Source organism: Macrobrachium nipponense, chromosome 5 (genome assembly GCF_015104395.2).
Source record: "Macrobrachium nipponense isolate FS-2020 chromosome 5, ASM1510439v2, whole genome shotgun sequence".
NCBI lineage: Eukaryota > Metazoa > Arthropoda > Malacostraca > Decapoda > Palaemonidae > Macrobrachium > Macrobrachium nipponense.
The window spans coordinates 74,622,226-74,643,337 of record NC_061107.1 but is presented as its reverse complement, the minus strand read 5'-3'; the positions used below and the strand labels follow the sequence as shown (position 1 = coordinate 74,643,337).

Below are 21,112 nucleotides of genomic sequence, written 5' to 3'. Positions count from 1 at the left end.
CTCTGTATAAAATAGTAGATTCGAATTGCATTACTTCTCATAAACATGATTTATAATATACCCTGTGTGCTAAATGTTTGAAGATTTTTGGGACTATTATTGTATTCATAGTTATAATGATAAAGATTTATTTCCATCAAATACAACGCATCACTTACGCTGGAATTATAAAGAGAAAATCAATAAACTATGATATATATAATATTTGTCATTTTCTTTCCACAGACGAATGTGGGCCCCATACTTCTGTCGGTGAACCCCTACCACGAGCTTGGCAATGCTCTCACTCTCACGTCTACAAGGGCGGCGCCCCAGAGTCCTCACCTCCTACGGGTCGTCCACGAGGCAGTGCGGCAGCAGAGCGAGACGGGTTATCCCCAAGCCATCATACTCTCAGGTAACTTTCCTTCTCTCTTCTCCGGGTATTATTTGGGATAGTGTTCTTTGGAGCTTGAAGTAAGAGTTCTTCCTCTATACACAGTCGGCCTCGTGATACTTGAACTGTTCAGCATAAACGGTAATTTGGGATTATTTTTCTTCATCGCCATAAATATGACGTTGTCTCTCTAAATTGACGTTATCTGATTTAAAGCAAGCGCTCTGATATTTACAATGGCGAGTCAAATTGGCGTTATAAGATTTTTTGTTTTTGTATTTTATTTATTTGATTATTTGTTTTTTATTTATATTTTTTGTACCCTTAGGAACCGATGCTGTTAACTTTGCGTATTCCTTTTACCTTGAGTTTCACGTTTTCTGTTTTTTTCCCCCATCCTTGAATTAACAGCATTAACTCTTTTACTTCTCCCTATGGTTTCGCAGGTGCTTCAGGGTCAGGCAAGACCTACACATCGATGCTGTTGCTACGACAGCTGTTTGACGTAGCAGGAGGCGGCCCTGAAACAGATGCTTTCAAGCACTTGGCTGCAGCCTTCACAGTCCTCCGATCCCTTGGTTCTGCTAAGACCGGCTCTAATTCAGAATCTAGTCGTATTGTAAGTTCATAATCTGTCTGTAGTTTGTGATGGGGAGCTGGGGGTGGATGTCGGAATGGAAAAGAGCTAACACCAAAGCAATCAGTGGCAGCACAAGTTACTTCCTCCCAAATGAACATAGTATCATTTGAGAATAAAAATAATAAGCACTATCCAATAATTGCTTTCCTTTTCCCTTGTTAAGGTCCCATCTCAAGCTACCCTTTTTTTTTTTTTTTTTTTTTCCCTTTTTTTTTTTTTTTTTTTTTTTTTCAAAAGTCTTATTAGTTTTAGATCAAGGTAAGGTATAACGCCAGGAGTTTATGTGACATGAATCAGTCAATACTTACAAAAAAAAAACAGCATAAAACAAGCAAGTTATGCTTCAGGGTATGAAACGGGAATTATATGCTAGGTATTCATTTTACTTGGTGCATACTCAAATCTAAACTATTAGAATGCAAGAAACTAACGATTTGCAACAGTAAAAGTAATGGTTATTGGATGGAAAACCCGTAACTTGTTCATTCAGTTTCGGTGTCAACAGGTTTCATTTTACTCTTGTTTGCAAATATAAAAAAAAGAATTTTTTTTTAAAAGAAAAAGGGCTCTGCCTTTAATACGGAGGGGGGAGGGGTTCCTACGCCCTCCCACCTCCTAAGCCCCTCAACTCTGCCCTTGTATACCATTACCAAAATAACACTGTGGTTCAGAGCACGTTCACAAATATTCAGGATTAGAAATAAACTCAGTAATCATTAATCAAGAATAGATTAAAAGATGTCCTGCACTAACCTCTAAAAATAACACTTCATTTATTTTTTCATAGGGTCATTTCATCGAGGTGCAAGTAACAGATGGTGCATTATACAGAACTAAGATCCACTGCTACTTCCTTGACCAGACGCGGGTCGTCCGGCCTTTACCAGATGAAAAGAATTACCATATATTTTATCAGATGTTGGCTGGACTAACTCAAGATGAACGTGGTAAGTAAAACATAATGTATCTACAGAAAAAAGTTGATGGAGGTTCTCTTGTTTTCTGGGATTCTGTTTATCAAAGGTCAAAAGGTCTGCACAAAATTGTATTTATCACTGAGTTTTTATAACTGAATTCACTGGTAAATGATTTCCTTAAAGGCTAGCGTGTTTCTCATTTTTAATTAGTATATGAACTTGTCAGGAGCTTTCAGTTTGTATCTGGCCATCACAAAATAATTTTTTAATAAATACTAATCATGACCTCTATTTCCCTTCAAGCAAAGTATCAAACTCTTAGGCTCTCCAAGAAACTTTTTTTAGATTTTAATTTGTTTATTGTAAAAAAAAAAAGTATTTTGCTATATCTTTTTATTCGTTTGTTTTATGAATTCCAGCCAAGCTCCATTTAGAAGGCCATAATGTAAGAACGTTGAGATACCTGAGTGAAGGGGATGTACGCCAAGATGAGGCTGAAGATGCAAGAAGGTGAGATTATTGTATATTCCTGTTTAGAAACTAAGCTGCTTCTGAGTATAAAGCCTTATCTGTAAATAATAATGATATTCCAGTGAACTGGTGCTTTATTTTTACATTTTACTTCATAAGTAATTAATCTATGCTTATGAATCATAATTTTGTAATGTCAGGCATGTTAAGAAATGTTTGGTGTATGATCTTGGTTTATTCAATTATAAGCTTGAATTGTTTGTATGTATGCATTTTTAGTCGTTTTAAGTGATGATGATATTTTTGGTGCACCATAAGTTGAATTAGGCATTAGACAGGATTACATATAGGACACATAGCATTAACTTGCAGAAGTTAAGGTATAACTCCTTCGGTAAAGGCAGTCTGGAAGGAATCCATAGTTTTTCCTGGGGTGCTAAGGGCTAAGAGGAAATCAACAAAGAGATGGCAATTTGCAACAAGGTACAAGAGGGGAATTTCAAAAGCAGTAGAAGTGGTGGCAACTTAGTCCCGACGTGAATTGGGTTTGAGTCATATAACAGTTCATCTTCAGCCAAAGCTTTTACAGGAGCACCTATTGATATTTTTGTCACAACCTCATAGCTCTAGATTGTCTTGCATTGAGCTTATCGAGCAACCCTCCAGTAAAGAGGTTTTTCCAATAAAGGAGCTAACATGTTCACTTGACACAGCAAGAATCATAGAAGAGGTACACGCAATCTCTTGCCACTGTTTGTAGTTTTTTAAATTCCTTTTTATCTTCCTTGAGAACGAGAACTGGATATATGCATCATTATCAGTCTATGGATATGAATCATTCCTCAAAAGTAATGCTACTTAAGAGATTTTACATTGTCAGTCCAGAGAAACTACAGGCTCTGTTTGGGAATTTTAAAAAGAGGTTACAGATCTTTTACCAAAGCAAAGCCATGCACCTGTGTTAATAAGTCTGCTCAGGGAACCATATGAAGTCTTGGGATGGGGACCAGTGAAGGTCTTAATGTTGAAACAGCAGTCCTACTGTCACTGGTATCCTCAGAGTGTAATAAACACCATGAGGCATCAAATTAAGTTACCTAAACGAGAGTATGGTTGCATGGAAAGATGTATGGTATTTATGTCCAAAATTTTATGATACTAGAGCTAAGAAAGAGTTGCCATAATGAGAGTGGGTGGGCTTTAGTGGACCTTCTTGCTTTGGGCTTAGGGCTGAGACTCACATTCCAGGAGGTGAAGATGATTGGACGGCCAAGTCCTTAGCTGTTCATATAAGAACTCCATGGATGGGTATTTCTGGTGACGTTGGTCCCGTTGCTGAATAACCACTGGTTCCATGCAACGTAAAAACATCATACAAACAAACAAACAAACAATCCATGGAAGGGTTGGATTATGAAACCTTTCTCTGTTTAGTTAAAGTACAGGTGGTACCTTAAGAAATCAAGATCATGGAGACCTAGATGACATAGATTGATCATTACCTATCCTCCACTCCAAGACTTATATCATTCTAATTACCCAAAATTATTATTGAGCCCGGTGTTGAGGTTAATTATTGTGATTATTATTCAGCTCAAACTTATAAAGAACAGTCAAAACTTTTTCAGAATGATCACAAACAAACCAAACTTGTAAAAGGATTCCAAATAGTGTTAGCAGTAATTATTGCAGTAATTACTGTAATAAGTATCATGATAATTTAACCATTCTACCAGTCATACATAACATTCAGAAGGAAATGTGATACAGTGGGGATATCATTAATAAAATCTAGGGAATCTTTTTCAAAGCAGAAAATTTGAAACAGGTTATTCTCCGGACACTTCCTGATACTTATGGCTAATTGAATAATCACAACAATTTATCGTCTTGAAATTTGTGTATAGTCTTGCTTCATGCAGCATTAGCAGGTTGTGTTTTGTAGATTGCTAAAGCAATTGGTTGTTTTCTTATGGAGATTTCTAAATAAATGATTGCTATATAATTAGTATAAACGATAATGTACCTGTTTATTAAGTGTTGTGACACTTTTTCCCCTCAGATTCGAGTCATGGAAAGCATGTCTAGGGGTGCTGGGAATTCCATTCCTAGATGTTGTGCGAGTCCTTGCAGCTGTTTTACTCCTCGGAAATGTTACCTTTATTGAAGGTCAAGGTTTAGAGGTTGACATTCAAGGGGGTAGTCATGAGCTGAAGGTAACATTCATAGCTGAATTTCAGTTTAATTGGTTTTGTTCATGTGTTTTTTCTATTTTTAGACTTAATTGCTGATGATATTTAATCAAAATTTTAAGCATTAATTACTATATGCTATATAAAAGACTACAGTAGATTCGCAACAACCGTGTATCTGATGTCTAGGTCTGTGTCCCTTACGACGCTCCTGATTGGCTGTTGATAAGCCAGTCACAGGGCTGGAAACTCTGTCTCTCTCGAGAATTCACATAGGCAGGATGTATGTTCCACTTCTCCTGAGAGATACTTTTGAAAGATGTGTCCATCAGGAGAGGTGGAACATACATCCTGCCTATGTGAACACTCTTGAGACGGAGTTTCCAGCTCTGTGATTGGCTTATCAACAGCCAATCAGGAGCCTGATAAGAGACTGGCCTAGACTTCATGTGCACGGTTGATGTGAATCTACTATAGTGATAAATATGATAAGTACATGTCACTACTATACTAACCAATTCATATGCATTAAGTTTCCTATGCACAGAAAGCCTTTGCTTTACTTAATAGGTTATTTGCGTTTTGCAGAGTGTTGCAGCATTATTAGGGGTATCATCTGCTTCCCTCTACCGTGGCCTTACCACTCGTACTCACAATGTCCGAGGTCAACTCGTTAAGTCCATGTGTGATGCCAATATGGTAAGTACATTCTTATCATCGTTTAATTCCTTTTATTTAAGAATAATATTTTTACAAATTTTCTACAAGAATTAAATTCATAGTAGTAATTACAATATATTTTGAAGATTCTTATTTGTTACAATATTTGAACCATTTTTAATTACAATTTTTGTTACCTTTCATCAAAAGGTCATACAGTGTTATATGTTTATATTTGGATACTGAATGATGTTGGTCCTGGGCAAGCTGAACTTAAAAAAAAATTTAATAAAGCTTATGTCATACAGTTTTAGAGCAGTAGGTCATATATTTTCATATTTGGCTATTAAATGACATTGGTCCTTGACCATTTTAAACTTCAGACATATAACCATACAGAAAATACAGTTTATCAAATATATTTTTAAGCTGATTCTCTTAAAAGTGATTACCTTCCTCATTACTGTTTTGTTACTGCCATTTGACCTTTTTAGACATAGAAGTTATAAGTGTGGAGAATTGGTATAAATCTAAAAGGGAATGAAATTTAGAAATAGTATTACATATTTATGGCATTTTTAAAATTACTTTTGAGTCTGTAAACATAGAAAAAGTTTTGGGTTGTTAATAATGACAGGTCTAGAAGTCTTTATTTTGGCGGTCCACATAGGATTATTACACACACACTTGTATATATGTAAGTGTTTACATAATAAAAATATGGAATGTTAGTCCATATATATAAAAGTCTAAAACTAAAGAGGTCAACCAGATTGCTTGCAGGAATGTGATCAGACTAGAGACGCTAAAGATGACTTATACAATAAAAGTAGGCTAAGATAACATGCCGTCACCTGTAGTCATTCAATTGTTTATAAACATTAGTCCAAGCTCCCTGCTTGAGACAACTACCGCCTACGTGATCTGTAGCGTGTCTCATTTTGATTGTGTGTTCGTATGAAACTATGTCATTTGTATGTATGTTCATATGTTCGAACTACTGTCTGTTCCTTCATAACTTGTAACAGAGATGGTAGACAGCAGAACAGAGTTAGTGATCGTCATTAGAAGACCTGTACCTCTTTACCTAAGCTTTATCATGTAGAGGAATAGGATTAGCCATCATCATTGGCAGAAGCGATCAAGCTATCGTTATTAGAAGACTTGTACAATCATACCTGATCTTCACCATGTAAAACTTCAGAAGAATATACAATTTTTTATACTTAGTGTTTTCTACAAGAACCTCCTCACCATGAGTTTAACACATCGTCGTAATAACCAACAAGATAATACCGACTTCGTAAATGATCTACAAACCCCCAGACACTCCATTGAAGATGGAAGTGCAATACCAACCGACTTAGCGTAAGATTATCGCTAGTCTAACATTACCTCATAGGGCGCCTTATCATACAAGGCACAAGCCCTAATATTGGTGGCAGCGGTGGGATTCGAACCCACGCCTCCGGCACTCAAGAAACAAAACCGACGTGTCCTTTTCCTACGACAACGCAAGCTTCGTCTCTCATTAGAATCATTCAAGAAAACATCGTTAGTGAGCGACTTCAGAAAACAACAAGAACTCTTTAACGACGACGAAAGCAAGAGATTCTTCAAGCAACCTAGTATCATCGTTAGTGAGCGACTTCAGAAAACAATAAGAACTTTTCAACGACGACGAAAGCAACAGATTCTTCAAGCAACTTAGTATCATCGTTAGTGAATAACTTCAAGAAACAAACCGAACGCGTCTGCAGCATCGGATCTTTCAAGGGCTCGAATCATCGAAACAACGCGCACGGGGGAAACTGAAGCCAAACCAGGTCATCCGCTAAATAGAGAAGGAGGACCAAGGCCGTGTGTCGTTATCGGAACACCGTGACTTCCCACAAAAGCAAGCTAAGTACAATTTTTTATTCATTTGGAGTAACTTTGAGTGTTTCCTTTGCAGGTCGAATTTCGTTATTCCTGTGGCTGAAGTTACGAGACATTCTTAATCTTACTTTTTTTACAGAAATTATCTACATCATTGAGATTTCGCTACTGCGAGTTTTTATCTTTGAGTGTCTGTTTCCAGAAGTTCTACTGAAATATCATAATCATATATTGTGTTAATTTTATCATTTTGGGTGATTATTAATCTCTTACGTAACAAATTATATTAAACAGTGAATATGCGTTTACGCAGTGGACGTCTGTATTTATACAGATGCATGGATAGGGTCGTTAAGCACCGTAGTGATTAGAAAACACACAAAAAACAAGTGGAACACCCGTACAAATCTATATAAATTAGAGGTAACATTATTTCGGGTCATGACAATAAATGCTCCTTTGCAAAGTCCCGATCGCAGTTAGCCCTGAGTTTTTGAGTTATATAAAATATCGAACCTCAATGACTCAACTTAACTTTAAAAATATGGCTGGATTGCAAGGAATAACATGTCTGTAAAAAACTTTCATCAGGCTAAATGCGCTGACCAGGATCCCTCACTATTTCAAATTTTAGCAAAGAATGAAGTACAAACAGTTAATATGGAATGCAGTAGTGATAACTTGTCTTATTAGTAATCGCTCAGTTCCTAATAGTTCGTCATTCATTGCTTTATACGTAACCAGCAACATAATGCTAAAAACACACAATACGTTGCCGATGGTAATAAAGAGAAGGATCCTAATTATTACAAAAAGAAATAGAAACAGTAGCCCGTTCAGAATCAAACAAGCAAATTCGGTGACTGTGTCACCTAGTCAAGCGGTCAAGGTTAGTTAAATCGCCGAGTTGTCATTGCAAAGCACATTCCATTTAAGCGACTTCAGCGGAAAGGGAGAGCGATGTTGGAAAAATTAAAAAGGATTTTCCTATGAAACACACGACCGTATAAAGTAATCAGAGCAGGTTTTCGTTTTTTTTTTTTAATACATAAGTTATTATAAGTAGTGGTGGATAAAGCCCGACTGTACGCGCCGTAAAAATTAGAATATCTTGTTTATTCCTTTAGTACACGTAATATCCTGTATTTACGGACTCACCGTCTGTTGTTCGAACTTCCCTAATGAGAAGTCCGGATAAGCGAGCGTTTACAGATACCTCTATAGTTATAAAAAACATTGATCTGTATCTAGTGTAATTGTAAGATTCATCTAGGGGTATACAAAATATTATCTTACATCCTGCAAAATAAGGCGTGTTTATCAAAGGAAAATCCTATAAACCTTCAAACATATTAAAATCCGTTTGAACAAAAATGAGACAGTTAATCAAATAATAACTTATATAAAGGAACTATACATTTGTCTCATAAATCGTAACATTGTTCAAATGACCCAACAGAATTCTCCCACAACCGCAGTCGCACTTTGCACGCAAAATCTCGAGAAGCATGCACCCTCGAATGTCTTAGTGCGTGTAAAAAGACTTTGCTGGGAAATGAAATTTTAATCCTTCCCGACACTGAAATATAACGATTTCCGCGAACAAAGCCCCAAAAGTATACATATCGTGGATACGGAAGTTATAAATATCGCATTTTTTATTGTTGCTAACTTTTAATCCCGCCCAATCAGTCGTGGATGAATCTCTCTGTTAATCTATCTAAAGTAATATCCGTAAAGTCATTCAAGCAGAGGTGATTCAGCAGAAATTTTTTTTTTATCTTTTACCTGAATACCAGGAAGTTTCTCCACTAGCGAGTGATCTCTGGGAAAAACGGATGTAATTTAACACAAAATACGGTCTAAGGACAAACATAAAGCTATATACGTACCTTCGTATAGACTCTCACTGCAATTTCAAAATAGAGATAAATGACGAAGTTGAAATATGTTAGTAATAGGAGCCATTAGGAAATCAAATAGCCCATATAATTTTCCCTCAAAAGTCATGCCATAAAAGATCGGACTTGGCGTATCTGCGTAGATTTCTGTCGCTTAAACAAGGAAACGACTCCCGATAGTTTCCAGTGCCATGTAGCGACGACATCTTATCTCTGTTAGGTTAGAATAAATTTTTCACCAGCTTGGACTTACTTAAAAGCTTTTACCAGATACCATTACCTAAGTGATTGTACCTCATACTCCGTTTTCAGCACACTCAGGGGACATTATCAATTTTTTACGTATGCCTCCGGCTTACGTTGCGCCCCAATTACAATATAGTGTTTGGAGACTTTTAGGGGATAACCTACATGCCTATATGGATGATCTTGTAATCTTTTCTAATACCTTAGAAGTACATTCACATAAAGTAGAGCTAGTGCTACAGAGACAAAGACAAATAATCTCAGAGTAAAATATCTAAATGTGTTTTTTAAAACCGAACATGTTTATCTAGGTTTTATGTGTCTGGTCAAGGTCTTAAAAGTAGTCCATGGTAAGGTGTCGGCTATTCATAACTTTCCGGTACTTATTAACGTAAAAGGGGGATACAGCACTTTTGCGCTGTAGTGGGTATTACAATCGTATGTAAATATGTAACTCTTCAATCATGACAGCTCCTTTAACAGATCTTACGAAGAAGAGCGTAGATTTATTATGGTCTAAAAAAGCAACAACAGGCGTTCGATATCTTAAAAGCGGAATAATGCAGCTCACCTAACTTAAAAAATCCCTGATTTAAATAAGGAATTTTTTTTATTGCAACAGACGCCTCAGACCTAGGGGTAAGAGGGTACTACTTCAGTAATATGATAAAAAGTTCTTCCCTATAGCTTTTTATTCACGTAAACTAAAGCCCTCTGAAAGTAAATATACAGTAATAGGCAAGGAAGGGCTAGGTATCTTTAACTCACTAGTACATTTTAAGTTCATAATCTATGGCTATCCTGATAAAGTCCTTACCGAACATGAGTCACTTACCGAGTTTTTCAAAGGCTTTAATCACAGTCCAAAAGGAACTCGGTGACAAATGATCATTCAGGTCTTTGGAGCCAAGATAAGATATCTACCTGGGAAGGCAAATATCATAGCTGACGCATTATCCCGCAATCCCGCACCATACAGCAAAGAACCATTAATTGGACTAAAAGATATAGAAACATCCGTGCCTATTGTTAAAACCGTATCTAAACAAGAAAATTCCTTAACCCAAGAGATCGCGAGCATTTAATATCTGGGTCGGAGCGCAGAACTGTTACAAACTGAACAAAGCAAGTGTCAACAGCGATAAGCAAAACAATAAACACCAAACAATAAACACTTCGAAACGGAAACAGGGTCAGCGGCTAAGCAAAAACAATAAACACTTCGAGCAGAAACCCTAAAGCAAAAGTATATTTAAAGTATGTGTATCAGAATAATGTAATCAAATGTAATATTATATGTAGGTCCGTGACGAGGAAAACCCGAAGAACACAGCAGATGACTAACGACCAGGTAGTAGTAGTAATAATCTCTTTCATACCAATCGTCATAAACTGGTTGCATTCCGTCATCCAGGGTTCTCTACTATGTCACAGAAAGCCAAATCACTATTTTACTGGCCTACAATGCTTACAAATATAAAAAGCACATAACTGATTGTAACACGTGTCATGAAAACAAGGGACACACTAAGACACCTGTCAGTTAAGGGCCTATCCTGTGCCAAATCAATCCTTGAAAGAATATACGTAGAATTATTAACAGAATTACGAGTCTGACAGAGGGAATAAACACTTCTTAGTGTCAATAGTTCCTTGACACGTTATATAGAATGAATAGCACTAAAAACAAACACCGCAATTGAGTGCGTTAGGAATATTTATGAGTGCTAAATCAGTAAACATGGAATTCAACACATGATAATCTGACTCGGGTGGTGTAAATCATTAATAATCTCCTTAACACGTTGTGTGAATTCCTTTCCATTAAGAAAACCAATAATATATTTTATCACCCAGAGTCAATCGGTTTGGTAGAATAACGGATAATTAAATAGGAAGTGTCAATGTCTTACGAGTTACAACTCGTGATATTGGATCCGAACTGGATTATAGCGGTTCTCGCGGTTTTAAATACCTATATCATTTATATCTTGTATCTATAGAGTTGATGCCGCAAGTAGCCTTATACGGTACGCCGCTAGAACACTTTTTCCACATATTCAAGCCAACCATTAATTTATCAAATATATATATATATAAATAAATAAATATAAAAAAATAAAATAAATATGGATACAAGTGGAGTCAATATAATACACTCCGTAAGAAGTCGGAAGGGTTACAAATTATAATAAAAAAGGAATCACGATAAAATCAATAAGCAAAACGTAACCATAGGTTATTAAATATCCAAATATATATGCGTAAAGATTTGAACTCTAACTTAACGCTTTAGTAATGACTAATAAGCTAAAAGTTCAAACACATATCAAAACCTACTGACATATTGTCTGTCCCGGTGATTTATATTCGTAGTCAATGAAATAAATAAATAAATAAATAAATAATAATAATAAATAAATAAATAAAATAAAATAAAAGAGATTTTAAAGTCAGGAAGTCTAGAAGTGAAAATGTTATCTATGGAATAATCCTATATGAATCTTATACAAGGCTAATAATATATATAGAATTTGTATGGAAACCTTTTTCATTAGTTTCAATAAGGAATATTTAATTTAACATAATCATGCAGTTTTCCAACATGAAACTAATATATTGTTCAATTTTGGTACTGTTTTTTTTCAGACATTCTTCTCATGTGGGTCGAGTATTAAAAAACAAAAAATTTATCCTAAAGTCGTATCTCTTACAGCAAGTAACGTAACTCTTAGCTGGCTGAGAGCAATCTCCTGCCAAGTGACGACGTCATCATTGCCGTATCAGCATTTGTTCCTTTTAACCTCAATAATCTGCTTACACAGGCTTCATCTCGCGATTGCAAAGCAGGTTGCTGGAGAAAGGAATGCTTAGCCCGAACTTCTCATGGGCAAGGCAGACGTTAGGTACAAGTGTCTATCGGTATGCGCAATGCAACTTGCAATCATTTTAAAATTAATAAACAAAATAAGGAAATAGAATTTCTATAACATCAAAATGAATTAATTTTTTCTGAACCTCATAGACATTTAGAAGTATCAAGATATGTATATATGAAATATTTACTTGTAACATTAGCCTATTACAGTTCAAGTAAAACATTCATGGGAAAATGTCACATTTCTTGAAAAACCCAAAGTTTATTTAGAAATTAGTTACATAGTGGGTTTTTTTTGTTGCATCTCCTACCTATTAATAAAGTTTTTAAAAAAGTAACCTCAGAGGATGCGCGCGAGAAAATTGAATATGAAACTTTTGTTAGGGCACATAGGATCAGATTTTATCACAACTTAATTTCAGTTAGCATAGAGAAATACAGAATCATGATTAATCTTCTCTTTGACTCTTATGTTGCCTGGCAATCTTACAAATAGCTCCATTTTCCACTTCTTTGTCTAGTAACTTACTACCAGTAATATCGAATTTTCTTTGAGATTCGTATTGATATCTATTTATTTTTTATAATTATGGATATTTTTACAGTCATCATAGACCTGGATAGATTCACTCATTGTTAATGCCATGGATAAAAAAGTTTGTACAGCGGACTCTTTTGAATTCCAAAATATCAGCGAATTCATGTGGGTTAAGTCTGGTCTAAATGGCTCTCTCCCCTCCCCTGTATTTGGATGTCGTCTGAATTTACTTTGCCCTTGTGACAAGTATAATTTCACTTGCAGGCTGATTAATGGAACCTGTTACAGTATCCTGCAGTACGAGAGTTTCACATCGCAACTTCAAAAAATCGTTCGTCGCTGCGGACGACGGCAGTCGAGTAACAACCGCCTACAATGTGAAAGGAATAAGCACCATCCTGGACTTCTTCGACCGACACCGTATCTCGTCGTTAATCTCGTTTTCATGCGGAACGCTCCAGCGGCTGTCGGAATTCGACTACAAAAGGGACATACTTCCGACAATTACGACCCGAAGGATATTCAACTCTACTTTGCTGGCGAAGGACTCGTGCTGGGGATGTTTTTTTATTCATCGCGAACGTAATCGTGTAGCTTAGGATGCAGAGAATAAGTATGAGCGCAAAATGGAACGTTGGACCCGCCCAGGCAAATTTTCCCCTTGTTTTAACCATTGAAAAAGGCCGTTTCATTTGGCTAAAGGTGGTTGTCTGGAACTGTGTAATGGACGAAAAGTTGTTCGAAAGCTAGTTAAAAGTGAAGTAGTATAACCTCGGTCATGTATCCTATATATATAAAGTATCATGTATCCTATATATAATTGATCATAAATAACAGAGTCGAAATATATCTTTGCGTGTACGCAATAGGAATCTCTTATATAAATGATCATAAATAACAGAATCTAAATATATCTTTGCGTGTACGCAATAGGAATCTATTTAAAGTGCACATTTATTAATCATAATTATATGAATCCATATACATATGTATAAACAAATCAGGTAGCCTATAATCAATCTGTTACCTTTTTTCTTACCAATATCTGCAGTTATTTATGAGTTAGTATATGAATTAATGAATCAGATATATAACATTTAGCATAAAAATCAACGAATCAATCAGCATAAACATTAATAATTTTATCAATTCATATATGAAATTTTTTATCAGTTAAAATATGATTTTTATCATGTTAATCTTCATTCTATGCAATTATCAGAGTACATTAGTATTTTCTGTAGCATAAGTATCTTAATGAGATGAGGTGAAAAACTGTATCATTATATATCCCGTGATCACTATTATTTACCAATATCATTGTTTTATATTTTATTACTTGAATCAATTCATGTACACCATGAATTTTTATTTACTTATATATATATATATATATATATTCACGTAGTGTCTGTATCACACTCCTATACGTCAAATGCAAGTCAAGTTTGAGTAATATTCAGTGGTTGGTTTTGGTAGCTGACCGAGCTGATGTAAGTGTTTACATAATAAAAATATGGAATGTTAGTCCATATATATAAAAGTCTAAAACTAAAGAGGTCAACCAGATTGCTTGCAGGAATGTGATCAGACTAGAGACGCTAAAGATGACGTATACAATAAAAGTAGGCTAAGATAACATGCCGTCACCTGTAGTCATTCAATTGTTTATAAACATTAGTCCAAGCTCCCTGCTTGAGACAACTACCGCCTACGTGATCTGTAGCGTGTCTCATTTTGATTGTGTGTTCGTATGAAACTATGTCATTTGTATGTATGTTCATATGTTCGAACTACTGTCTGTTCCTTCATAACTTGTAACAGAGATGGTAGACAGCAGAACAGAGTTAGTGATCGTCATTAGAAGACCTGTACCTCTTTGCCTAAGCTTTATCATGTAGAGGAATAGGATTAGCCATCATCATTGGCAGAAGCGATCAAGCTATCGTTATTAGAAGACTTGTACAATCATACCTGATCTTCACCATGTAAAACTTCAGAAGAATATATAATTTTTTATACTTAGTGTTTTCTACAAGAACCTCCTCACCATGAGTTTAACACATCGTCGTAATAACCAACAAGATAATACCGACTTCGTAAATGATCTACAAACCCCCAGACACTCCATTGAAGATGGAAGTGCAATACCAACCGACTTAGCGTAAGATTATCGCTAGTCTAACATTACCTCATAGGGCGCCTTATCATACAAGGCACAAGCCCTAATATATATATGTGTGTGTATGCGTGTGTAACATGTACACATAGACAGTAGATATATATCAACATTTATATATGTATGCACTCATATATACACAGTAGAGATTCATGTAATATTTAGAAAGACATTTAACAAACAATTTTATTTCCCTCAGTCGAATATGACTCGTGACGCCCTGGCTAAAGCACTGTACTGTAGAACGGTAGCAACTATAGTTCGGCGAGCCAATTCCCTCAAGAGACTTGGCTCCACCTCTGGAACACTGTCATCTGATAGGTATGCTAACCAAACCCTTAAAAGGTTTTGAGTCTAGTCAATTGTTTTCACATAAATGTGAATTGATCCTCTTATTTTCTTATGCAACATATTTACTTATGCACTGTATAAGCATCTCTTCATAATTACATTACAAATACAGCAAAGTAAAATTAACATTTCCTACAGCAATGAAAGTGTTCACCATCAAGCAGAAGTTGCATCTCAACATGCCTCTACAGTTGGCACAGCTGGTTCTAAAGCTTCCAAGTCAATGAGTGTCTTGAATAATGCAGTCAAACATGCAACAGATGGTTTTATAGGCATTCTGGATATGTTTGGCTTTGAAGATCCCAAGGTAAGAGCATTAAGTGCTTTTTTTTTATTATTTCGCAGTAGTCTATACAAGATATGTATTCAGATTTAGATATTAGTTATGTTTCTTATGGTACATGAATAATGATTTGTCCCACAGTAAATAAGATAGACTGTACTCATTTATTAAATACCAGTTAATATATTGTATTTTGTTATAAGCATTTGGGATTTATATTGAATTATCTTTATTATATGAAATAACTTTCCTATATTAGCACATATAAGAGGAACATAAGTAATAGATCTAGCAATCTTGCTATAGTATTATGTCATGTTATAACATTCTGATTTCGTACACAGCCATCCCACCTTGAACATCTCTGCATCAATTTGTGTGCAGAGACAATGCAACATTTCTACAATACTCATATTTTCAAGTCATCAATTGAGTCCTGTAGAGAAGAGGGTATTACATGTGAAGTAGAAGTGGATTATGTAGACAATGTACCATGCATTGATCTTATATCATCTCTGGTGAGAATACGGAGTGTACAGTACTGTTTTTTTGTCTTGAGGATACAGAACTTCGATCTTGATCTTTAATGTTTTTTCAGTTTTTCATGATATTTCAGTTCTCTGTAATTTTTAGTGACCTATTAAAAAGGCATTTGCATTGCAATTTTATCATCAAAATTTAACACAAAAAATACACCATATTTATTTTTAATGCAGCGTACGGGTTTACTAAGTATGTTGGACGTTGAGGGATCTGTTAGAGGAACTCCGGAGAGTTACATACAAAAAGTGAAGGTTCAACATAAAGGCAATGCCAGATTATATGAGCCCAAGGCTAATCACAGCAGATCATTTGGCATTCATCACTTCGCCAGCAGAGTAGTATATGACGCTTCAGATTTTCTTGGTAAGATATTACAGTCCTTGTTGAATAAACAATTACGTACAGTCCCTGTTGAATAAATAATTAAAAGGCTTATAAAATGCTGATAGACCTTAGTCCATTATCATGATTTTTGGCTTTATATTTTACTTTGTTATAGTAATTTTTGCCTCAAAATTACAATTTGTTTGAAACCCACTAAAATAGCAGTTACAGGTACTTTCCATTAGTTTTGAAAGAACTGTTATTATTCTTACCATTATCCTACATCCAATATTTTGTAATATATTATTTCAAGCTAAATTTACCCAAAAATTAAGCAGTAGTGAATTATAACTATATAGTAATCTATGTAAATTTCCTGTGAGAAACAATTTTCAACATTCCTGTCAACATTGAAACTAAATAGATATGTAAAAGGCTTATATTTTTAAATGAATACATTGATTTCTGTCTAACAGATTTATATTACACATGATTAAATTTTGTTTTTCAGACACAAACAGAGATATCATAAGTGATGATCTGGTATGTGCGTTCCATAAACAGTCATGTAACTTTGGATTTGCAACACATCTGTTTGGTTCTGAGTTAAAAGCCCTTTTCTCACAAGAGCCTGTCCCAAGAGGTGTCTCCTTTCGTATTAGTCCTACTTCACACACAGATCTGTGAGTATTTTCTCTGCATTTTGATGGCTCCTTTACGTGATACTGTATGTTCATATTGAGAGACATTTTATAAATACAGTGTATATTTTTGCATAATGAACTTTTAAAGTATGTTTTTGTATTGTAGTCCTTTACCTTATCACATGCTCTGGGAGTATAGCCTTCTAATAGTAACAAATTTTGATAAGTAGAGACCCTGACAAAATATTTTAGCTGAAAAGCAATCCTTTTATAACAGGTGATACACATTTTAAGAATTAATATGTTTTAATGTATTTGCTGTTTCCTATGCACAAGATTGTCAAGATGTTTTGTAAGTTTATAATTTCTGACTCAAAATGAAATCTGATAAACTTGTTTTCTGTGGTTTTACCTTTTCGTGGTCTAGTTTTTTACCTACTCTAATACATTGTAAATTATTTTTACAAAAAAAAGAAACATTATTTCTAAATAGGGTCACACACTAAAATTATTTAATATAGATAGATAAAACAAAAAATACATGTAAATTAGTTTTCTTAATAGATGGCTGGCTAGTGTTACAGATGATTTCTAATGGACAATATTTATTGAAACTTTGTGGAAAAATAAAGTAAAATCACAAAAATACTAAATATGTTTATAAGATGGAGCAAATAATTTATTTCTTTTCAGAAAGAAAACACGTACTAATTATCTGTTTCTCTTTCAAGGCAAAATGGTGATGAACCTGTTTCTACACTTACTCAAGATTTTCACACTCGTCTTGATAATCTATTGAGGACTTTGGTGCATGCTAAACCCCATTTCATCAGATGTATTCGCTCAAATGGTTCTGAAAAAACTAATGTGTTTGATAGAGCTACAGTGATAAAACAGATTCGTGCACTGCAGGTAAAGGATTTAACAAAGAATACCATGTGGGTGCTATGATAAGGATGTTATAGACTTAGTTCTTACCTGGTACATCAACCGTGATGTAGTGTATATCTAAATACATATGTGTTAACTGTATTCATGTATGCTTGCTTGTCAATATTTATATATATAGTACATACATCTTTGTTGCTGTAAACTATAGTGTTAGTTACTGCGCCAAAAATTTTCTCTCATGTTTATTTTGCTTTTTTGAAATTCAGGTCTTGGAAACTGTCAACTTAATGGCTGGTGGTTATCCACATCGAATGCGTTTCAAAACATTCAACATGCGCTACCGTCTATTAGCTCCTTTCAAGAAATTGCGTCGCATTGAAGATAAGACAGTGGATGATTGTAAGCTTATACTTGAATATTTTGTGAGATCCCTTGAGGACATCAGCAAGTCATCTACTGTTGCTATCCAATGGGCATTGGGAAAGCGACATATATTCTTAAGGTACAGTATCAGAATATCTTGAAATGGTATTTGTTTGGTCTTGTAAGTTAAATATAATAAGAAATCGCTTTAGAGACTAGAAAGAATCAAAGATGAAGTAGAAAACTTTGAATTCTGTCATTTTTTTAATGAATAAAGATAGTCTGTCACTTTCAAGTTATAATTCATTCCCAGTTATTGTTTTCTGCTCTTATAGGACATTTTTATTGCATGTGGAATTACCATCTGAATATAAAATTACTTAATTTTTCTGTATAGATACAGAAAAAAATTGTATGTAATGTAAACCCCTTTTATCCTAGAAAGGCTTGTTGGTCTATCTGCAATGATGGAGATACAACTCTTTAAAAAATATTTTTAAGAATACAAATTCCTGCCAGATAATTTTGTAATGAAACCTCATATGTAATGATTTTTAGTATCAAGGGAAAATAATATTATTCTTACGAAGATACTGTGTATTTATCTGATATTCTTTATTACCTTCTGTAGTGAGGGTGCTAGGCAGCAGTTAGAAATGTTACGAATTGAGACAAGACACAGGGCAGCCACTTTGATTCAAGCTGTATGGCGTGGTTGGCACTTTAGACGGCGGTGGCCCACCCTTAAGCGCAATTTGGAGTTGAGGGCTCGCTCACGTACTGTTCGCCCTCGGCCTCAGCCTATAGCTGGCACTCCGCCCCCTGATGTTATGGATCGCTGTGACCAGAAAACGATTCAGCAAACCTGCTCACTCTTTGGTTTAGATTTGGTAGGTTTAAGGATGGCGCTTTTCATATTTGCAATCTGTATACTGCACTATACAGCAGTGTTCTCTTGTTCATCGACTTCTGCGATGGGTACTACAAGGAAATAAGAGTTATCTAGAATAGTATTGTTGCAATCTTCATCATGATCATAAAGTTTTTATTCTATTTTCTTCTTCAATTGGGTCAGGCATAAAATAGGATCTCCTTCCTCTTCTCTGTCCTATGCACTCCTGCCTGACTTCACATCATGTCTAGGTCTTCATCTGTTCTATGTTAGGAAATAAGTAACTAAACTCAATCAGTACTAAGCCCAATACTTGTAATAATTTATGCAGAAATAGTATTTCTATATTTAGACTTCTTTGAAGTACAGAAATATTTATTTGACAAAGTATGTATGTTTCATAATCATGTAAGGATTTAAAATTACTGTGCACTAAATTTATGGTGCATGATTTTTCAGGACTACCTCAGTTAGTTTTGTTCTGGTAATTAAAAAAGCTTGGATAATAATGATCACCATTATTTTTACACCAGGAACGTCCTCCTCCAGTCCCTCCAAGCAGATCTTACACCATAACTGGAAATCACAAAATGGGTTATCCTCAAACAAGACTTATGAAAATGAATTTTCCAGGTAGGTTCACATCAGTGTTATGATGAATGATAACATTAAAGTATCTTACCTTTGGCCTATACTGTACATATCCATCATTGACTTGTAATAACTTAGAAAGAATTTTTTGGGCAAATTGACTTACACTGATTATTTGATACTTCATTGCTCATAAAGGCAAATGTTTTCAATTGTTCTCCTGCAATATTGTAACTTACAGAAGATGGTGGAGGAGAAACTGTTCTCATGAAGGGAGAATCGGTGGTGGTCATAGGAGCTTCCCCTCGTCGTGGTCATTTACTTGTCGATCACCAAGGACATTCCGTTCATGTACCTTTTCAGTACATGGAGCTCAAACCCTCTGCTCAGCCAGGGGTCAATATATGAGCTGTGCTGTGAGAGTGAAGAACTTGACTGCCATAAATGAAGTGGTTGTTGAAGTTGTGTGAAGAGGCATTAGATAATTGTTAAGTGTTGATGTCTGCTGGATGTGAAACACTGGTACTAGAGTTAGTAAACAAAACTGTTAATGCCTTATTATCAATGGTTCCATGCAAACTTTTAACTAAACTCAGGCAATTTTGGTCCGTGTTGGGGTGTGGATGATATTGTGGGCTGAACTGTGAAAAAGTATTGGAACTGGAATGATAACTTGTGCTGTTGAAGCTGCTTTGGGAACTGTTCATGAAAAAGACAGCCAGTGTATCAAAGCAAATTACCATGACTTGCACCCACAATCAGTGTTCCACACAGTTTGAGCAAATTATGTAAATAGTATCATGTACTGTATGTGCCAATAATTGTTAGGTATTTTATAAGTTTATTGATATACCTCGTTAATTTTGTATGCAAAGGAGCTCTGTGAATCTTAACTCCTATATAGTGAAGACTGTATGAACTAGTAACTGATATTCAAGATAAATGCATTTGAACCTAAGTTGACCTTGGTGCTACATGCTTTTAGAACCAGTGTTGTCGTCTGCTGCTCTCTGTGACTTCACCAACTCTCCTATCCTTGATCATCTGTCCTGTTTCAGTCTGTACAGAAGTGACATACAGTATTATGATTTTCAGTTCTTCATTCTTTTTCATTGTTTCTATCTCATCACCATATTTAACTAATTTTAATGAATTTGGTACTTTACTTATTTAAAATCTGTACTTAGTTTCTAAATGCAAACCAAAGCATTTTTTTAACTTTTTATAACTAGATATTTATAAAACGTCATGTAAAGTATTAAATTATTTTGGTTATCACAGTAGAATCATGTATACTAGAGTTTTTTTTTACTTTAGATACTAAAATTATACATTTGGTTTATGGAGAATTAAA

General features: G+C 35.0%; 1 protein-coding gene across 8 annotated transcripts in view; it reads left to right on the top strand.

Annotated features, from left to right (window-relative positions):
* The window catches only part of LOC135215410 (unconventional myosin-IXb-like), a 433,647-nt gene that overhangs the window by 411,390 nt on the left and 1,145 nt on the right, over window positions 1-21,112 (top strand). For all 8 annotated transcript variants that reach the window (XM_064250015.1, XM_064250014.1, XM_064250018.1 and 5 more), the window contains 16 exons: window positions 226-397; window positions 823-995; window positions 1,804-1,963; window positions 2,353-2,443; window positions 4,467-4,620; window positions 5,185-5,295; window positions 15,076-15,197; window positions 15,366-15,534; window positions 15,855-16,028; window positions 16,227-16,416; window positions 16,889-17,060; window positions 17,753-17,933; window positions 18,179-18,414; window positions 18,907-19,165; window positions 19,701-19,800; window positions 20,000-21,112. The exon at window positions 20,000-21,112 is cut by the window's right edge and continues 1,145 nt beyond it. In XM_064250015.1, coding sequence (XP_064106085.1) covers window positions 226-397; window positions 823-995; window positions 1,804-1,963; window positions 2,353-2,443; window positions 4,467-4,620; window positions 5,185-5,295; window positions 15,076-15,197; window positions 15,366-15,534; window positions 15,855-16,028; window positions 16,227-16,416; window positions 16,889-17,060; window positions 17,753-17,933; window positions 18,179-18,414; window positions 18,907-19,165; window positions 19,701-19,800; window positions 20,000-20,166 — 2,631 coding nt within the window. In that variant the 3' untranslated portion in view covers window positions 20,167-21,112. The remainder of the gene's footprint in view (window positions 1-225; window positions 398-822; window positions 996-1,803; window positions 1,964-2,352; window positions 2,444-4,466; window positions 4,621-5,184; window positions 5,296-15,075; window positions 15,198-15,365; window positions 15,535-15,854; window positions 16,029-16,226; window positions 16,417-16,888; window positions 17,061-17,752; window positions 17,934-18,178; window positions 18,415-18,906; window positions 19,166-19,700; window positions 19,801-19,999) is intronic.